General features: G+C 48.0%; 1 protein-coding gene across 1 annotated transcript in view; it reads right to left on the reverse strand.

Moving 5' to 3' along the window:
- The window catches only part of CACNA1C (calcium voltage-gated channel subunit alpha1 C), a 458,666-nt gene that overhangs the window by 16,835 nt on the left and 422,992 nt on the right, over positions 1-18,839 (reverse strand). The window contains exons 34-43 of the mRNA XM_030959315.1: positions 17,821-17,949; positions 13,926-13,991; positions 10,959-11,050; positions 9,621-9,786; positions 8,647-8,774; positions 5,943-6,039; positions 5,213-5,315; positions 3,454-3,555; positions 2,212-2,339; positions 964-1,098 (exon numbers count right to left, since the gene is read on the reverse strand). Of these exons, the coding sequence (XP_030815175.1) occupies positions 964-1,098; positions 2,212-2,339; positions 3,454-3,555; positions 5,213-5,315; positions 5,943-6,039; positions 8,647-8,774; positions 9,621-9,786; positions 10,959-11,050; positions 13,926-13,991; positions 17,821-17,949 (1,146 nt within the window). The remainder of the gene's footprint in view (positions 1-963; positions 1,099-2,211; positions 2,340-3,453; positions 3,556-5,212; positions 5,316-5,942; positions 6,040-8,646; positions 8,775-9,620; positions 9,787-10,958; positions 11,051-13,925; positions 13,992-17,820; positions 17,950-18,839) is intronic.

The raw sequence follows: 18,839 nt of genomic DNA on the forward strand, positions 1-18,839 counted from the left end.
AGTTGTAAGAAACAGGAATGAAATAAGAAAGAAATGTTTTAGCTAAGTTGCTGAGAAAATTTTCTCCTTCCATAGGAGCTCTGTTGTGTCTTTGTGTACTTTTTGGAAGGATGCTACCAGTGCCACTGAAAGGAGTGAACAAAACACTAAAGTGTGCCTGGCTGCTGCTCTGCAGATTGCAAGATGGCTGCACTGATCTGTTCTTTAATTTAGGTTTCCTGAGGGAATCTTCCAGTGAGAAATCTCCCTTGAGAGAAAGAGAGAAGGAATTGGGATAAAACTGTGCAAAGACCTTAGGACCTTTCACTTAGGACCTAGGTCCACCACTGTTTTCTAGTAAGATCTACCAAACAAGGAGGGCCCAGCTGAAATGCAGAATGAACAAAAGAGAATGTTGTTGCATTGTGATTTCAGGGTTTACCTCAGAACCTCGGGTCCCTCCCCTGAAGATTCCCTCTCAGGTGTGTCAGTTATCTCTCCTTTCCCCTCCCTGACCCCTGCCCAGCACTGTCTGTCAGTCCTGGAATTCCAGAAGGGCATCAAGTGATTGGCAGATTCAAAGGATGCCCTCTACCCCTGGAGGGGGCATTGGGCCATCCAGGCGTCCTTTGTCCCTTAAGACCTTCTCTCCTGTACCTGGTTGGTGGCTCCCTACCCCTTCCCTGCCCCTCTCCCTGGGTTAAAAGGAACAGCAACCAAGGGATCAGGGAGTTCTCTTGGAGCTGTTGCTGGATTCAGAGGCCTGTGGGCCAGCATAAAGCTCTGGATGGAAACCCTCCATCAGAACCAACTCCTTTCCTTCACCATTGCCTTAAAGCTTCTCTGCCAGAGGTAAAACCTGAGGAGCAGACCCTCTCATGAGAGGAAGCTCCATCCCACCACCACCAGAGCTCCTGCAGGCCTGGACTTGTCTCCAAAGCACTCTGAGCTCAGCCTCAGCTCGCAAACTGGTTCAGAACCTACCCGGAAGATATCATCTTCCGAGGCAGCAGAAACAGCTTCCTTCATGGCCTTGTCCAGCTCCTCTTCCGCGGTCAGGTCTCCAGAAATGGCCCGTCGGATCTCGGGCCCGATGTCGTGCAGCGTGCGCAGCCCAGCCTGCAAAACAGCAAACTGTAGAGCTTCATATCTCCGAGTGGGCACAGGAGAGACAGCAGCACTGCCATTCCTTCCTCAACACTGTGGGGCCCCTTCAGTCAACAGCAGCACCCCCAGCTCCTGGAGAAACACCAACAAACCCTGTTCTTGCATCTCCGCCTCAGGGAGAGAGAAACTCTTGGCAATACGAACCAAGGAATGTTTGTTGCTCATCCTTGGCTTCATCACAGCAGGACACAGACATAAATCCACAGGCCTGATTAAGCAGGTCTCTGTGCTTTCAGCTCTGGGTTCTCAGATCCACAACCAGAAGCTCTAGAGCAGCCACAGTTCCAGCTGAACCATGTAGTCTGGTGCCTCAGAAAATATCTTCTTTTTAATGAGCAGCTTAAATATGGATTTAACAACAAAGCTTCTGGCATTTGGACCTGTTCAGTCCTCAAACCCCTCACTGACTGGAGTCTGTTCCAAAGAGTCCATCCAGGGTGGTAAGCTGTGGGTGTACTCAGGCCTTGTTCTCTGTTTGTGCCCACATCACAGCACTTTTCAGCTTGCTGAAACTCCAGAGCCACCCTTTTTTCTCAATGTATCCTCAAGGGACATAAATAGCACTGCTTGTACATTCAACAGGGTTTTCTCTTTCTGTCACACAGCCTGGTAATCTGCTGAGTGAACATGCTTCACAGTGGGGAACAAATCCCAGTCCTTACAGCCCTTACTGTCCATTGGATGGCCTTGGCATCCAGGTATGCTTTTTGCTTTTTAAGTGATTTTGTCTCCTGGCAGCATGCACTCAGAATGGGTCAAATGTATGTGGGAGTAAGCAAATGTCTGTAGGACACTTCATACCAGTTCAAGGGATCCCAAATTTCAAATATTACTGGCAGATTGAGAAATTATGATTATGCCTCACCTGTGCCTTTCAGAGCTAAGGGATTATGAGCCCATGGTACACAGGTATTTATCCAAAAGGATTGGGGTGATAATTCAAGTGGTCTACTAACTCCTTTCCAGTAGGGATAGCCCATTGCAACCCCCAGAATGGTTGGAGAGGGAGGTGGGACCACCTGTCTCTACTGTACCACCCCTGTCCGCTCGGGGCCCGCTTGTCACCTGTAAGGAGAGCGCGTTGCGCTGGGAGGGCTTCCCCACCAGCCCCTGCTCTTTGCGCTTCTTGAACTTCCTGAAATACTCCTGGATCAGGAAAGTGGCGTAGAACTTCCCCACGGTCACCTCGTCATCTGCAAAGCGGGGAGTGGAAAAATAAATTAAATAAGCAGCTGATTTATTGGTGTACTTTCTTCCCCACCAGCCCCTGCTCTTTGCGCTTCTTGAACTTCCAGAAATACTCCTGGATCAAGAAAGTGGCGTAGAACTTCCCCACGGTCACCTCGTCATCTGCAAAGGGGGAGGGTGAAAGAGTAAATTAAATAAGCAGCTGATTTATTGGTGTATTTGCTCATGTATTGCAGAAACACTGGGCACTGCAGTTCATCTCTGCTTTTTATGGCATCAGGATGCAGAGCTGAAGGAAGGGACTGCTCTGCAGCCAGAGCTTGCTGTGAGCAGTCAGGAGCAGAGGTGCAGGTGGCATTGGGGCAGACTGGCTCTGCTGGCAAGAACCCCTGCAGCAGGAGCACATCTAACCTGTGCAGTCTCTGGTGTTGGTTAACCACAAAGGATCTTGTTATAGCAGCAGCCTCCCAGTCTGGGTCAGCACATGCTGCTGTCTTGTGACAGCCTGGGGTAAGACTTATTCACAGGCTCTGACTGATCATCCATCCCAGGCCTGCCCTGACCCTTCTCTGCACTGGAATTCTGTCCCTTTGTGCCTACCATGGGTGTGAGTGAACAGAGGAGATCACCTCTCCCCTGAAATGCAGTCACAGCTGTGTTCCCACACAATAAAAACTGTCAGCCAGGCAAAATGTGCACTACGTTTTTCTCCAGGTAGCTCTCCTCCTTTCTGCAAACCCACTGGAAATTTTAGAAGACATGGTCCACTGAGTTCAGAGCAGGCTGAGCAAGGCTCAGGACCTGGCTGCTGCTCTTGGCTGACTGCCAAGGGCTGCTTTGTGCCCATGGGGCCACCTGGAAAGTCAGTGAATGCCACACTGGATGCCTATGCACCAATTCCTCTTTGTGCACATTTTTTTCTTTCCCTGATTTCTCAGCAGTAAGAACGGCATATTCATGTTAGTATAGAGCAGACCTCAGCCTGAGGAAACACTGATAGCTTTGAGAAGAAAGCCTGTCCCCCCTATTCTACATGATGACCACGAGGTGCAGAAGGACAGGGCAGGTGGGGGAAAAAACCAGAGATATTCAGAGACAGGGACAAGATCCTGCACTCACCACCTGCAGGAGGCACCACCTGGTCCAGCAGCTTCATACTGGTGCGCTTCCAGATTTTCTTAATTATTGCTCTCAGCTCTTCGTTGGCTTGCTCCAGGTTACCTGCAGGGTGAAAATCATCAGAGACAGGAATTAAGCAGACCCTGCAGAGGAGCAATTTAATGTCTGGCATGGAAATCTCAGGAGGTAAATATCAGAGTGTTTTCAGTAGTGGAAAGTTTTGGGCCAAGAGATGCTCTGACCATTCCTAAAGCTCCCTCACAGCAAGAGGTCTTCTTCCTAAATGTGCATAGTCATCTCTGGGTAGGAAGGTGACTTTCCTTCTAGATACACATTTCCTCTCAAATGAGTCATCTTCAGTTGTATTTCTTGATTTATGTACATTCAAACCCCTCTCTTGTCTCTCTCTAGGTGTCTGAAACCAGTATCTTGTCCTCCTAAAGGTGTTTTTCCTGCAGCTTTTCTTATTTCTCCCCAGCACTGAGGCTCCTGAGGGTGCTGCACAGGGCTCTGCATGGCAGTAGTTCTTGTAATAGGATGCAGTGAAGACAGGCACGTGGAATAACTTGCTGAGGGTGCAACACATGGACAGCATCAAAGGCAGAAATCTGACTCAGCAGGGCTAATTCCAAACTCCTGCCCCGACCACTTAAAAGATCCTGCTGAGGCAAGAAAGAAAGCAAGCAGTTTGAGGCTTTAGATGGTTTCCCAGGAGTTCACTGGCAATGACTCCAAGAGTCTGAGGCTCTCTCAGACAGACAAGAAAATGGAAACCTTTTTGGGTCTCTGTTTCATAAGACACAAGATGTCTTACAGGGATTGTGGGTGGCTTTTTCCTCAGGAGAGTCTCTTGACTAAAGTCAAATTCTGTTTAGCACAATTTTCAAGGCCTTAATATAACTTTTCATTTTGCCACTATTTTTTGGCTCAGCAGGGTACAGCTGGCACTGTAAGATAGAGTTCTGCTGGTCACTGCTTCCCCATGCCTGAAATGAAATTCAGCCACTCCTGAGGCAGAGGTGTTTAGCTGTGAATCACAGACCTACACTCCCTTTTAATGCATCTCATTAATACATGAAGCCAGATTTTGACTCAGGACCAATATCTTTCATTACAGCAGGTGACAGAGAGCCACAAAGAGGACAAGCGGAGCCCCGAATCTTGTGTGCTTTCCTCAAATATACCTGCTGTCTATGCAAAGCTATTAACAGTCCCTTTACTCCTCATCTCCCTTTACAACACCACTGTTAGTATAATGTAATGTTCACTCATGCTAATGGAAGCACGGGAGGAGTTTTTGTGAGATGAGACCCTCAAGTCCAAGCTCTTTTTTCTCCCTTGGACTGGAAGATCAGTGGCAACAGCAGTCAAGAAGTGGCTCAGCTCTGCAGACAGGGTACAAAAAGGAGGCTTCTTTGCCCTTCTCCTAATTGCTGTGTGAGCACACATTGATCTAAAACTTTAAACTTTCAGACCACTGTGAAGAATGTGATCAGTAATTTGAGATGATAACACAGGAAGCACCAGCTTCCTAGGCAGTGGGAAACATTGTGCTTTCCCTAGAAGATATTATTCCTCCAAACCTCTTTACATAGCTTTTTGTCCCACGTGCTGCATATGAGTAATTTGGATCATTTGAAACCAGTTGGACACTTTGGCATGAACACCTTTGTATCATTCTAAACAAGATGTGCCTGTTGGTTTATTCCAACTCAGGACATGAAGACCTTTGTATCCTTGCAGTGAGCAAGCTTCTCACCTTCTGTCTTGATCCTCAGTGCTGTTCTGACCAGTGCAAAGAGAGTGGCATTGAACATGACAGTCCCATCGCTGTTCAGTGGCATATTCATGGAGACAAGGCGCTGTGGGGTGAAGAGGAGAAAGAACAATCACACTGCCACACATGGACTGAAGCATGCCCCTCCTGATGCTCTCCAGACCTGCCGTCCCTCTCATGTGACTATCCATGGCCTGTGGATTAGTTCCACAATGAGAATGCCCTGTTATTTCTACCTCTCCTAATCTGTCTGGAGATAGGAGTTTGACAGTACAAGCAGAGGTATGTTCTTGGTACTTGAGAGCTGAATTTAGCACAGATGTGCTCTCCTAACCAGACAAAAGGCTGATGGCCCTGAGTAGTGCACAGCCCACTTGCTGGTGACCCTCCAGCCCTGGACTGGGTGGCTGCAGCCCAGAGGAGCTGCTGAGAGGCACAGGGCAGCCCAGGGGTTGTTCAGACATGCTGTTGCTGGCTCTGCCTGGTGGGCAGTGATGTGCCCAGTGAGTGAGGCAGGGTCAGCTGGAAAATGCCACGGCAGGCTGGTTAGTGTAAAACATCATGTTTGGTGCAAGGCAGCCCTGCCAAGCACAGAGGCTGGAATTAGATGGGCTTTAAGGTGCCTTTCAGGCCAAACCATTGTGTATTCTCTGTCTGGTGCTCTGGTTTAGCTGCTGTGAGCCCAGGCTCCCAGAGCAGCAGTGTGCCTTACTTTGCAAGCCACCCGGTGAGGGCAGAGCTTCCCAAAGCCCAGCGGGGGCTGGATCCGCCGCAGCAGCGTCACCACGTCCAGGTGCTTGATCCGTCCCCTGAGGAGGAGAGCACAGGGAGGGCTGTGTGAGACTCAACTGATCACTTTGAAAATGTAAAAAGGTTTATTAAACCTTAACAAAAATACAACAAAAGGACTACATAAGGAAAAAGCTGGCGCACTGGGAACTGCCTCTCATGCAAACCACATTGCAAGTTCATCTTCAAGATGGATGCTCCATCTTTTATATCCCTGGGGGTTGCATCAGCCAGCCCTGGCCCCTCCCAGAGTCTGTCAGTCAGCTCTTCTTTGCCGTTTATCAGTGGAGACTGCTTTCTTGTAACTGGATTGGAGATCAGGTGTTGCCATGCCACACCCCCTAAGCACCAAGCTTTTCCATTCCCAACTGCCCCAGATAAGGGACACCTGTGCAGCCTTCTTTGTACCTGTCCTAGACAGCCCAGGCTGTCTGATGGCAATGATACAGGGGAGAAAAGGGAACTATGGGGAGAACAGAGGACATCTAAACTACAATAACATATCTATACATCAATAAAGCTTCTCTTAATATCCACACAATAGTTATCTTTTAATTGTGAGAGCCAATCATCTCATTATCCATCTATAACAGGCTGCATCCTGACCAGGGCTGACCTGCTGGCCTGTCTGCAGAGTGCAGCTACAGCTAAAGGTGTCACTAAGGCCTCCCCAGCCTCATGCTGCTGCTCCCTGTGGCCCAGGCATAATTTAAAGTATTATTTCAGGACTCTTGCATCTGCAGGATTTGCCTGGCACTCATATGTCACTGTCATATTTTCTGGAAAAATCTCCTTGCCCAGGATTTTCTCCTAGGAAGCTGAGAAGCCTCGGAGAAAAAGGAAAACAGTAATTATCTGATTCGCTTCTCCTGTGTTTTGCTGCTTTGGAATGTGTTTGGAGATTGTTTATCCAACAGGTGATTGTTTCATTGGTTTTATGTGAATTGGTTTTGACTCATTGGTCAATCGGGGCAAGCGGTGTTGGGACACTAGAAGGAGTAATGAGTTTTCATTAGTGTCTTTTTAGCCTTCTGTCTGTATCCTTTCTGTATTCTTTAGTATAGTTTAGTTTAGTATTCTTTAATATAATATAGTATCTTAAAATAATAAATTAGCCTTCTAAGAATATGGAGTCAGATTCATCATTCCTTCCTGCCACAGGGCACCCCACAAATACAACAATCATATAACTTCTACTAGTGCAGAAATCCCAGCTGTCAGTCATACTTGAGTCAATACTTGCAAGAATTGACCTCAATTTCAACATTGCAGTTTCTTAGTGCAGGAACAGATAATTTGGGGTTCTCTTCCTATCACTGACCTGCTCAAAATAAATATCTGCTTATTTGCTTGTTGGGTTGAAGACTATAGCAGGCAGAGAGGTGTAATAGGTCTATTTCTTTGTGGTTTACCTCCCACATAAATAGCCCCAAGCCACTGCCTTTTCATACTTGTTTATGCTTTGGGTTGTTTTGTGAGCACAAAATAAAGCACTGAACTTCCTTCACAGCAGCAGTTGGGTTTCTCTTAAGTTTGGTAAATGGCATCTCAAAAGAAGAATTCTCTTAGGGAGGGAGGAAAGTTAGCAGAGCCAGAGGAGGGGCATGGGACATGGATGGGGAAGAGGAATGAGATTCCCATTTATAAACAGGGAGGAGCAGGATGCCATCTGAACTGAGTGGCTATCCATCATATGGCTTCAGCCACTCCAGTCTGGCCTTCAAGGAAGCATACACAGTAGCATCTGTTTTGTTAACAAATGCTGTATTGATTACAAGTCTGTGGTTATTCCCCATCCATATTAAAATTCCCAGCCCAGGAAGTCACCATGAAGGTGAAGAAGTGTTTAAATTCATGTATCACTCTCATAATGTGACACATCCTCATGTATGGCAGAACCTAAGCCCAGACTAATCTCAACACTATGTCTCCTAAAGAGATCTGCTTTCAGTTTACACCCAAATCTCTCTCCATGGCTTTTGCATTATGGAGGGGGCTTTGCAATTACAATTGTCAACTGTACAGTAATGCCACAGGGATCAAAATGCACTTTAAGCCTAAGCATGTGTCAAACAGAGCATATAATACTGAATGCCAGTTAAGCCCTCATGTGAGTTGTTGTGATATAACTTTATGTCCCTGCAAGTCTGCTCTTGTGAATAACCCTGCAGACAATGTAATGCAGCCATGTGGATGTACAGGTTGTGGTGGGCATAGATGACATAGGAAAAAACAGATTTGAGCAGAGCAGCTCTCCTGTGAGTACAAAGTCAAGCAGAAGAGTCACAGCTCAATATCACAAACAAATACGTCAATAATCCAACTCCCTAATCTCTTTTTCTCAGTCTCCTGCTAAGTCTGTATCTCCCTGACAGAAAGTAAAGCAATGGCCTGACAGGGAACAGTGCAGCCTAAATGCTGAGATTTCTGTGAGTGTCTTTGCACTTTGGGCTTATGGATTCACCAGCAGTACCTGGTGGTGATACCTATTTTAGGAGTTCTGTACCAAAAAAAAAAAAAAAAGTTCCTGTAGGGGGAACATGGCACTTACTGCAGTGAGTCTAGAGAACAGAAAATAATGGGCCTGTTCTCCCGAGGAGCTCTGATATCCAGGCTGGGTTACTTACTTAGCTTCAGGGTCATACTCTGCCCAGATCCTTTTAAACTCATCCAGGTGGTGTGGTCCTAAAATGGACCAGTCCCGTGTCAGGTAATCGAAGTTATCCATTATAACAGCGACAAAAAGATTGATGATCTGCAAACAAGGACAGAGATGATGTGACGGATCAGCAAGTAACAGTAAATTTTACCAGGTTCTCCATTTAAGATCTGAATTTCGACTCACAAAACTAGGAAGCCATTGGGGTTAGCTTCTTTATTCCCACATGCCAGCCCCCCAGTTTAAATTGGAAGAGCCCAGAGGTGGAATATTCTCAGCTGGTTACATTTTTCTCCTCCCTAATAAATGGACAAGGCACAAATTTGCTGAATTCTTATTTTTGCTGTTGTGGCTTTTTATTTACCTGTGTCTTTGCCTGGCAGAATGAGGTGGGATTTATCTTCAATACCCAGTGGGGCTGAAATAAAAGTCCTTTCTTCTGGCCCAAGACCAAAAGTTTAGAAATGCTGCTGCTGTTCACTGGGAGGGTTTTGGGCACTGCTGCCAGCTGCAGAGCGTGTGCTGTCGCTCTGAGCAGTGCTGCACTGCCAACACGGAGCAGATGCAAGTGGGATATGTGTATTCTCACAGTCATTGCTGCTGGCAGGGGAGGAAAAACCTGCTCAGCAGCCAGAAGGAAGGTAGGAGGGAAGGTGGGAAGTGTGGCTGAGGCGTTGCTAGCCTCAGCACAGCCCACAACAGACTAATTTGGTTTTCTCATTTAGGGGGAGGGGGGGAAGAGCACTCCTTTGCCGTGCACAAAAGACAGGGATTGGAAGCAGAGCGTCCCTCAGAGCTGGAGGGAGGCAGGGAGGGGGTGTTGTCACTGAAAGGGTTCTGCTGGGAAAGACCCATGGGGAGATTTGAGATCATCCTTGTGCACTGCTGATCTGGGGAAGCAGAGGCTGAGTCTGCCAGGGAAGGTCTGTGCTGGGCACTCACCAGGAAGGCACAGAGCATGTAGAAGCTGATGAAGTAGAAGACGGCGAAGCTGCTGCCACACGAGTGATCGGCCTCTGTGGAGTTGGCCGGCTCCGACTCCGGGTCACACTTCTTGTCAGGGAGACATGCCAGCATGATTTCCTGCCAGGCCTCACCTGTGGCACACCTGGGCAAGGCAGAGGGCAGGGGGAGACAGCAGTGACCTCGGACCGACACGTTAGCAACCTGCTCCTGATCCCGTGAACATTAATGAGAGTTTTGCCACTGAGGTCAATTAAGAGCAAGTTATGCCGATGGCTTTGACATCCCCTGGCATATCCTGCTCTGTCACTGTCATATTTTCTGGAAAAATCCTTTCACCAGGATTTCTTCTCCTGAGAAACTGAGAAGCCTCAGAGAAAAATGAAAACAATAATTATCTGATTCGCTTCTCCTGTGTTTGGCTGCTTTGGAATGTGGTTGGAGATTGTTTATCCAACATGTGAATTGTTTTTACTTAATGACCAATCACAGTCAGGCTGTGTCAGACTCTGAGGAGTCAGTCATGAGTTTTCATTATCATTCCTGGTAACCTTCTGTCTGTATCCATTCTCTATTCTTTAGTATAGTTTTAGTATAGCATAATATAATATAATATATTTATTATATTATATTATTTAAAAATTAAAAAAAAGTAAGATTATATTTTCTTTTTTCCCCGGGGACCCCGAAAATACCACACTGCTCCTCTATTTGGTTTTGTTGCCATCATCAGCTTATCACTTCTGACTGGCTTTGGCTGCTGTGGGTTTGGGGCTCTCACATTCCAAGCAGAATCATGGAGATATGTGTGACATGGCTGTGGATTTAATGTAAAGAAGCCCTTCAAAATTGTGACAGTGTTGAATTTGTGCCAACTTCCCACCCCTTCAGCACCCCACCTCTCCCTTGCCCCAGCTGGAGTGGGATGATGTGCTAAGTTGAGCTGGCCATGGCCATGCCTAAGCACGAGTTCATCATGTCCCTTTCTCTGCTGGAAGTTACACTGGACAGATTTGAACCAAAGAAGGTTTTGATGCATATCAACCTTGGAGAGCGCTGAAAACTGGCTACTTTCCTTCTGTGTAGGAATACTTGTGTCCCTCCCCAGCACTGAGTGTAACCAGGGGGAGCTGCTGGGCTACAAGAGACTTAATGCACTGCTCCTTCCATCTGACATAATACCAGGCTCCCCCACCGAAGGACAACATGTTACTACTCACCTCGGGAACACAACACGGTAGGAGGAGATAATCTGTGCCTGAGAGCAGAGGGATGGTGCTCCCAGGCTGACACAGTGCAGAGCTGTGGTGTACCCACCTGAAAAGCAGCAGCACTGCCTGGGGGAAGGTCTGGAAGTTATTGTTGCGGTTGATTTCTGTGGTGTCGTTCAGCGCAATTTTACCAAACACCTGGCAGAAAGCAGAGGTCTTTTCAGATTACCCTGCAAAATCCCCAAACCTCTTGTCACCCGTAGCTCTTGGCCTCACCCTGACTCTGATATTTAATGGAATCTGCTCTTCTATCAAAAGAATTTTTTCTGTGTCTTTCATATTTGTTGTTGCTTCCCTGGCTTCTGCTTTATAACCAGAAAAACACTGGTTTTGCAATAAGAAGCATCTTGTGTCAAAACAAGGTGTCCTTCCTTATTCAGACACTGAATACATGATGTGGGGCCTTGTTTTAACTGGCACTCAATTGGGAAGGGAGTCCAGCTGAAAAAATCAGAAACAGAGAAGAAAAGGCTCCTTCCTTCATTGCTTATCTATCTTTGTCAGGACAAAATGATAGCAAAGGACCAGCAGCTGCAAAGCCTTGAGCTTCCAGCTCTGGGGGGGGCCTTGGATCTTCACAAAACAATGTAAATACATTGCCTTGGATCTGCAATTGTCCAAATGCCTGCCCTTCTATAGTCATGCTTGTCTCCAGCAGGTGTTTCAGGGGTCCTCCCACATTGCAGCAGTGTGAAGATGATGACCAGATCTGCCCAGACAAGGATGCCCTAGAGCTTCCTCCCATGCCACACCAACCAAGCCTGCAACCATCAGCAAACCTTTATAGGGGCCTGTCTTGGGGTGTGAAGTCCCCAGTGCAGCAGTTTCAGGCTTCTTTAAAAACATCTTGGATAGCTGTGGTACTTTCAGGCAGTGGGACTGAGAGTTTAAACAAACCTTGTGTGGCAGAAAGGTCTCTATACAGCACAGGCAGGACTATTTATTCCCCACTGATAACAACGTGGCAGAGATCTCAGGGGCTGAGAGCTGTAATCTCTCTGTAGCCAAAACAAGCAGCAGGAACAGAGCAGCTCTGAGAGAACACCCAGCTTCTTTTCAAGGAAATGTCACCGATAATTAGCACCCCCAGAGAAACAGGGACAATGGTGGGATGGCTTTGCCAGACGGGAGGGAGGGTCAGCACATGGCAGTTTTCCTCAGGGGTTCCTCATGGATGCAGGGGAACTTCTCCTGCCTGGCCAGCCCCATGCCACAGGCAGCTCTGATTGCCCCATTGCACAGAGCTTGAGCTGAGGCAGCCCATATTTATCATTTCAGGCAAATGTAGATAAGGGAGCTCCCCATGATCTTCCTTTTGACCCTACAGCTTCCCTCACACAGGAGGCAGCAGCTCCTGTGGGTGTTTTGCATTAGGCACCTGGGAGGAGCTGCAAATGGGGGTTCCTCCCTCACAGCCTCTCCAATCTGTGCCTCTTGGGCCATCCTAGAGCAGCTCCATCCATCAGCTTCAACCTGGATGTTTTCCACTTGAGCACATTAGGTAGTGAGGCTTGAATGTTGTTACGCTCCAGGTTGTGGCAGTAGCTGACATAAAGTAGTAGGTCTCCTTCATATGGGAAATTCTGATATTTTTTATCAGTTCTGGTCCATCCAGTCTTTCATGGTAGCTGCTTAATGGAATGAGGGATGATTTTCCTTCCTATGTGCCCCTGTGTGTGAGGGAACTCTGTGTGTCAGCATGCTCAAGAGAGCTGCACACAAAATGTCTGAGATGCCATTTGGACAAAAAGTGATAATCACAGGTCTGTGGGCTCTGGTAAAACAGGGAAAATTAAAAAAGTTGGTTTTCATATTGGAAGACATGAGGGCACAAAGCAACCTAGTAATCTAGATTAATGTGAAAGACAGATGTATGATCTTCAGGCTGCTGAGATGATTTAAACAGAGGCTTGAATGTAAGCCACGGGTTAAATAGGTAACTTAGAACTAGCTGAAAGAAAAAGGAGTAGAATTACAGAATAAAGCATCTGGCCCTGGTGGTGCCCTGACCACTGTATACCCCATCTGTGTGGGTGCTTGGAGGTCACTTATAATGCTTTGTACAGTGATGTAATATCAGCTTAATACTCTGAAGTGATTTTCTGTATAGTGCAGGTAATTCTGTAGGATCTTGGCCATCTTAGGTATTAGAGGCAAAACTGGCAAGTTTACAGTATGAGCTTAGCAGAGTAAATGACAGCTGTGATTACTGGGGCCATTGAGATAACCTGTGATAATTCAAGAAAACATTAATTTTATCTTTCACAGTGGGGCAGTGTAGATGGAGATTGTGAAAACATGTGATTATAATAACAGGAAACAAATTAAAACAAGGTCACAGAGGTCAGATGAATTTCATTACAAATTCTGTTGCCATTGTGAAACCAAGAAGCCTGTCATGTTTGAAGACCTCTGGAAGCAATTATGCCATGCCTTTCCATACTGTGGCCTCTGATCCCAGATGGCTGACTTGTCTGAGAACTTTGATTAACATGGAAGTGGAAAGTGAAGCTTAGCTTGAAAAGCAGCACAGCAAACGAGGCTGGGATAGTCACAGGCTGTGCCTACATCCTGTGCTGTCGTCAATGGTGTCTGTGCAGCATCAGTTCCTTGCACAGGTGAATGCTCAGGATGATTCCAAGCACATTTTGCAGACTGAATAAGATGTTGTGTTGATGTGAGTGTTGGTATATTGGGTTTGATCCCATATTTCCCTTCATGGGTGTAGATCAAAAGCTGCTCTTTACAACTCAGTGGAAGTTGTGCCAGTGTGAAAGAGATGCAAGGGAACATTTTGGTTTGCTCAGTGCAGCATGGCCATAAGCCCACTTAAAAACCTGTTTTGGACCAACAAGAAGCAGTTTGATTTTGAGAATGGAAGAAGTTTTTACTGTTGCTATATGTCGGTCGCGTAAGCCCCACAACCACACACTGATCTAGTTACCCTGTAATCCTCTTCCCATGCTCTAGCAGGAGAAGACAGACACACCCGAGCTCTTTAAGCATCACTCACCTGCATCCCAATCACAGCGTAGATGAAGAACAACATCACTATTAAAAGAGCCACGTAGGGGAGAGCCTGGAAACGAAAGAAGAAAAGAGAGGGCTGTGTCTCTGCCTGGTCCGTGCGGCTGCCTTTGGGACAGGGGCGCGGCTGTGGCTCTGTAGTGCGGGCAGTAGCCACTAGATGCCTCTGCAAGCCCACGCTTGGTTTGCCCGCCCAGCCCAGCCGGCTCGGCTCTGAGCCATGGGGGATGGATGGATGGATAGATGGATGGAGCTCCGCTGCCTTCCCGTCACTCCCGCCCTTGACCGAGCCAGGAAAGAGGGAAAACCAGCGTCTACACCTGCTTACCAGGAGGAGAAAGCTCTCACAGCCAGCGCTACTCTGGCACTAATGATATTTCCCTGCATCCGGAATGGTGAAATAAAAGATGCTACAGCTGCTGGAATCTTAATTCAAGGCTTCTGCTGCAATGGCTGGTACCACCCTAGGTAGCTAAAGCAGCATCAGCACCTTCCTGTTCGGTGTTAGGTGTCCCTGATGGTGTCTGCCATGCACTGAGTGTCGGTGATCAGCTGCTGGAGAGGAAATGCAGAGCCTTGATAAGCAGAGCTGCCTCCCAGGGAAGGGGTCAGTGCAATCAGCCAAGTGCTGAGTGCTCCCGGTTTCCCCCATCTCTGACAGGAATCAAGGGCTCGGGACTTCATGGACTCAGGCTTTTGAGCAGGGATCTTTTGAAATATCTAGCACTCAGAGCAGAGGCTTTCAGAATTTGATTCAGAGGAAATGGGTGGACACATTCGCTCTGAAAATGTGAGCACAGTCCCTGATCTAGATTTTGAACACCCGATTTCAGAGAATATAACAAGCCTACAACATTATCAGAGGGCTGCAGCACCTCTGCTATGGAGACAGGCTGAGAGAGTTGGGTTGTTCAGCCTGGAGAAGAGCTCCGGAGAGACTCTAGAGCACCTTCCAATACCTAAAGAGACCCTAGGAGTACCTTCCAATACCTAAAGGGGGCCTACTATAAAGACATTGAGGGACTTTTTTCAAGGGCATGCAGTGATAGAAGAAGGGGCAATGGTTTTAAACTGAAAGAGGGCAGGTTTAGATTAAATATTAGGAAGAAGTTATTTACTATATGAGTGGGTGAGGCATGAACAGGTTGCTCAAAGTTGTGGCTGTCCTGTTTCTGGGAGTGTTCAAGGCCAGGTTGGGTGGAGCTCTGAACAATCTGGTCTAGTGGAAGGTGTCCCTGCCCATAGCAGAGTGGCTGGAACTAGGTGATCTTTAAGGTCCCTTCCAACCCAAACCCCTCTGTAATCCTAAATTCAACACAACTAAATCCCACAGGAAAAAACGATGGAAATTTGACTAAAATCTGCATAAATCATCTCAAAGAGATCTGAATATTAAAATGGCAAAAAATAATCAAATCCTTTGGACAGTGCCTGTAATCATCACCTTGCGTCTCAGGACAGATTCCTCTGGCTTTTTAGGGGGCCAGACAAATTGATATATTTACCTCACAATGTCACTGAAGAGACCACCAGCTCAGAACTGGGCTCCAAACATTTTGTGATGATTTAGTTGGGAATTGATACACACAATACCTAAAAGCTCCTGGGATAGTGTCCAGACAGGAACTGAGGTGTATAAATTAACAATACTTCTAAGGTGTATAACCTTAACTGTTTTCTGACAGTACTGCTTTTTTCCCATCCAAACGGGGGTGGGAAAGTGTCTTCTGTCCTGTCTGTCTGCCTCTTCACTTCCTTTTCATGTTCTGCTCAGTCCATTCCTCTCCACTAACACACCTTCCTGCTCATTCCTGCCCCTTGCTCCCCACGGCTCCTTCAGCTTCCTGTATTCTCCATTTCTGTCTCTGTCCTCTCTGGCTCTGTCCTTCCTTGGCGTTACCACTTTGTCCTTGTCATTCCCACGGCCCTGCCGTGCCCTCAGCACCCTCTCACTTCCTCCTCCTCCTCCCACTGCCCAGGCTGACCCTGTTGCTGTCTCTGCAGACAGCAGGAAACCCCGCCGAGCATTTTCCCACCGCTCTGACCGGTGCCCCAGCTCCTACGTCAGCGCTTCATGCCATGCCCAGGGCACGTGGAGGCGACCATGGGATCTCACTCCATGGGTTCCTTGCTTGTTGGGCTGCCCTGTGTGAGCCGAGATGCTTCCTGGAAGCATGTGGGGACACTGGAGAGCCTGTGCCAAAGTCTGCTGGGATCCCACATTCTGACGGTGGGAGCGGCACAGTGGCTATTCTTAGCTGCCAAAGGAGCCTCCCGGTAGTTGCAAGAGGAGGAGCTTGGAGCAGAGAATTCCATGATATAAATGGCTAAAGGCTTTCAAGGGAAAAGGCACTTGCTTGCAATGCTGCCTGGTTTTTCCCCCTCCCCTGCTGTGGTGGAGGATCCTTCCCTCCATCCTTTCTCCCACCACCCGACAGCCCTGCCTGAAGTGACCCTGCAGCTGAAGAGGTCTGGAGGTCACAGGGGGGAAGTTCCAGGTGCTCCCTTTCCATCCATCTCCTCCTCTCCAGCCATGAGCCATGACAAGCTCAGCTCAGGGCGAGCTATTGCCAAAGAGGCTGCAGGGGCACAGGGCAAGGGGAGGAGAGGCAGGAACTGGAAAGTGTGACTCTGTCCCCTACATCAGGGCTGGCTGAGCTGTGCCAAGGGAATCTCATTCCTACGCATGCAAACAAAATGGTTCCCAGTGGCACTGCTCAAATAACAACCTGGAAGTTGGCAGCTCTGCAAGCAATGGAAAAAGTCACCGTGGTGTGGATGTGCCAGAAACCTGCTGTGCAGGGTTAGGTCCTCTGGCAGTCAAGGAGTGTGCAAAATGAGTCCTTTGCATCAGCCTGGTGGTCTGGCTACTGGGACCACTGAGAGCTGCACTGGAATAACTCCGTGCTGGTCCCTGGTGTGCACGTGTGCTGCTTCTGCTGAGAAGAGACAGAAGTTGCAATGAGCTGCAGCACTGCAGGCTTTGGCCCCAGCTTGTGTTGTCACTGCTAAGGTTTAAGTTTTAAGTTTTATATGAGGGCTATATAGTTGCTGTTTCAAGGCTTGTGTGTTGCACAAGTTACTCTTTCATGCTTTTGCCCAGTGGTGTGTTCTGCATATTTGCTCATGTTTAGAGCACCATTTGTATTCCTGTGCTGTGTTTCTCTGCTGATTCCTTTGGATAAGCCCCAGCTAACATCCAGGTTGTGCTGGTCCAGTAAATCCAGGTCAAGTACTTTTAGAATGCAGGAATATGCCATGCTTCATCTCTATCATTTTACTATGTGTGGCTAGGTTTTTTCTAGCAAATAACTGCGGTGTTTGTTTTCCTCCAAAGGTGATGATTCTTATCCAGTCTGATATTCTTCACTTCCTCCTATCTACTCTGAAACTTTACCTACCATTGAAATGCAACCTGTCTCCAGGGAAAAAAGCAGCAGCAATTTAATAACTTGGCATTGTTACCAGCTCAAAAGAGTAGGGCTAAAAAGGTGAATCCTTCCTGGATGAAAGTATGGAGGCCACACACCTCTAATACTCTAAACAAGGTTTAAAGGAAACTTGAAACACAGGCCTTCCCCCCATAGCTGTGTATTTCACCTAGAGTTACACATATGAAACACAGCTCAAATAAGGAAAAAAAGAAAAGAGATTGAAGGGTTACAGACAGGCAGCAATTGAATTGAACTGAACTATAAAGGCTGTTCAGGAGGGTCTCAAGCAATTCCTCATACCCTGCGAGTTCCATTTACTTGACTCGTTTGTGCCACCTCTCCCCAGGCACCTTTGAGCTCAGGCACTGGGGTGAAACCTCTCCCCAAGAGGCCACCGAGGGAAATGAAAAGGAGTGGGGTCTTTCTCAGAGGTAAGTGAAGGAATACCTGGAAGGACTTGATGAAGGTCCACAGCAGTGTCCGGATGCCCTCCCCTCGGCTCAGGAGCTTCACGAGGCGCATCACGCGGAAGAGTCGGAAGAAGGTGATTGAGATGCGAGAGTTTTCCTCTGCGTTCTGGAAGCCATTGGCACAGAGGCAGGAGTTACAACAGCACAAGAGCAACCAGGGCCCTGGGCCACAGAGGAGCCTACGCCGAGGGTTCACTGCACTGTTCCTTGTCCTGCTACTGCTCCCTGGGCTTCCACTCCCCGGCACCCCAGGGACAGGCCAAGGCTGCTCCAGCCTGCCCTGTCCCCCATGGGGGTGAGGCTGCTCTAGGGGGCCTCTCAAGGCCATCAGCCTCTCCCTTCAGTTTGCCTGGCCTTTCTGATTAGGGATAGGATATGCTCATACCCTCCAATACATCTCCTCACACTGGAAAGAGGCAATTCCCCTTTGACCTTGCACTGGAGGAGAAAGACACTTTCCCTTTTGGCCTGCCTTGAGTGTTTCACCCCAGTGGGTGTCTCAGCCAGCAGTTCTGCTCAATCTGGTGTCAGGCACCAGCCATGATCTGCTTGCTCTGCTGGGAAACAGGAGCAGGTCTCAGATTTGCCCCCCTGGCTGCAAAACCCCACGGGGGCACCCCGCGGTGTGTGCTGTGTCACTGGCACCACTGCCAGCCTGGCTGTCCCTGTGCTGCTGTGGCCGTGCTCCTGCGGGCTGGCCCTGGTCACTCGCTCCCACTGCTGGGCCTTTCTCATTTCTCATGACCCCTTTGTATTTCCCACAGTCTGCGCACTGACTTCTGGTTTTTTAAAAACATTTTATTTTGGCTTCGCTGCTACTGTTCGAGCTGGAGTATTTTAAAATAGTCTTTCTTCTGGCCTGTTTTTTCTCACAGCATCTGCTTTGTCCCTAAGCATTTTCCCCTGGGGCTGTAACCAGCTCTGACGTTCCTCAGCCTTCACATGTGTGAAGGCAACATCCGTCTGAAGGCTGCTGCAGCAGCAGGCTCACCTGGC

This window comes from Camarhynchus parvulus, chromosome 1A (assembly GCF_901933205.1).
Source record: "Camarhynchus parvulus chromosome 1A, STF_HiC, whole genome shotgun sequence".
In the NCBI taxonomy this organism is placed as follows: domain Eukaryota; kingdom Metazoa; phylum Chordata; class Aves; order Passeriformes; family Thraupidae; genus Camarhynchus; species Camarhynchus parvulus.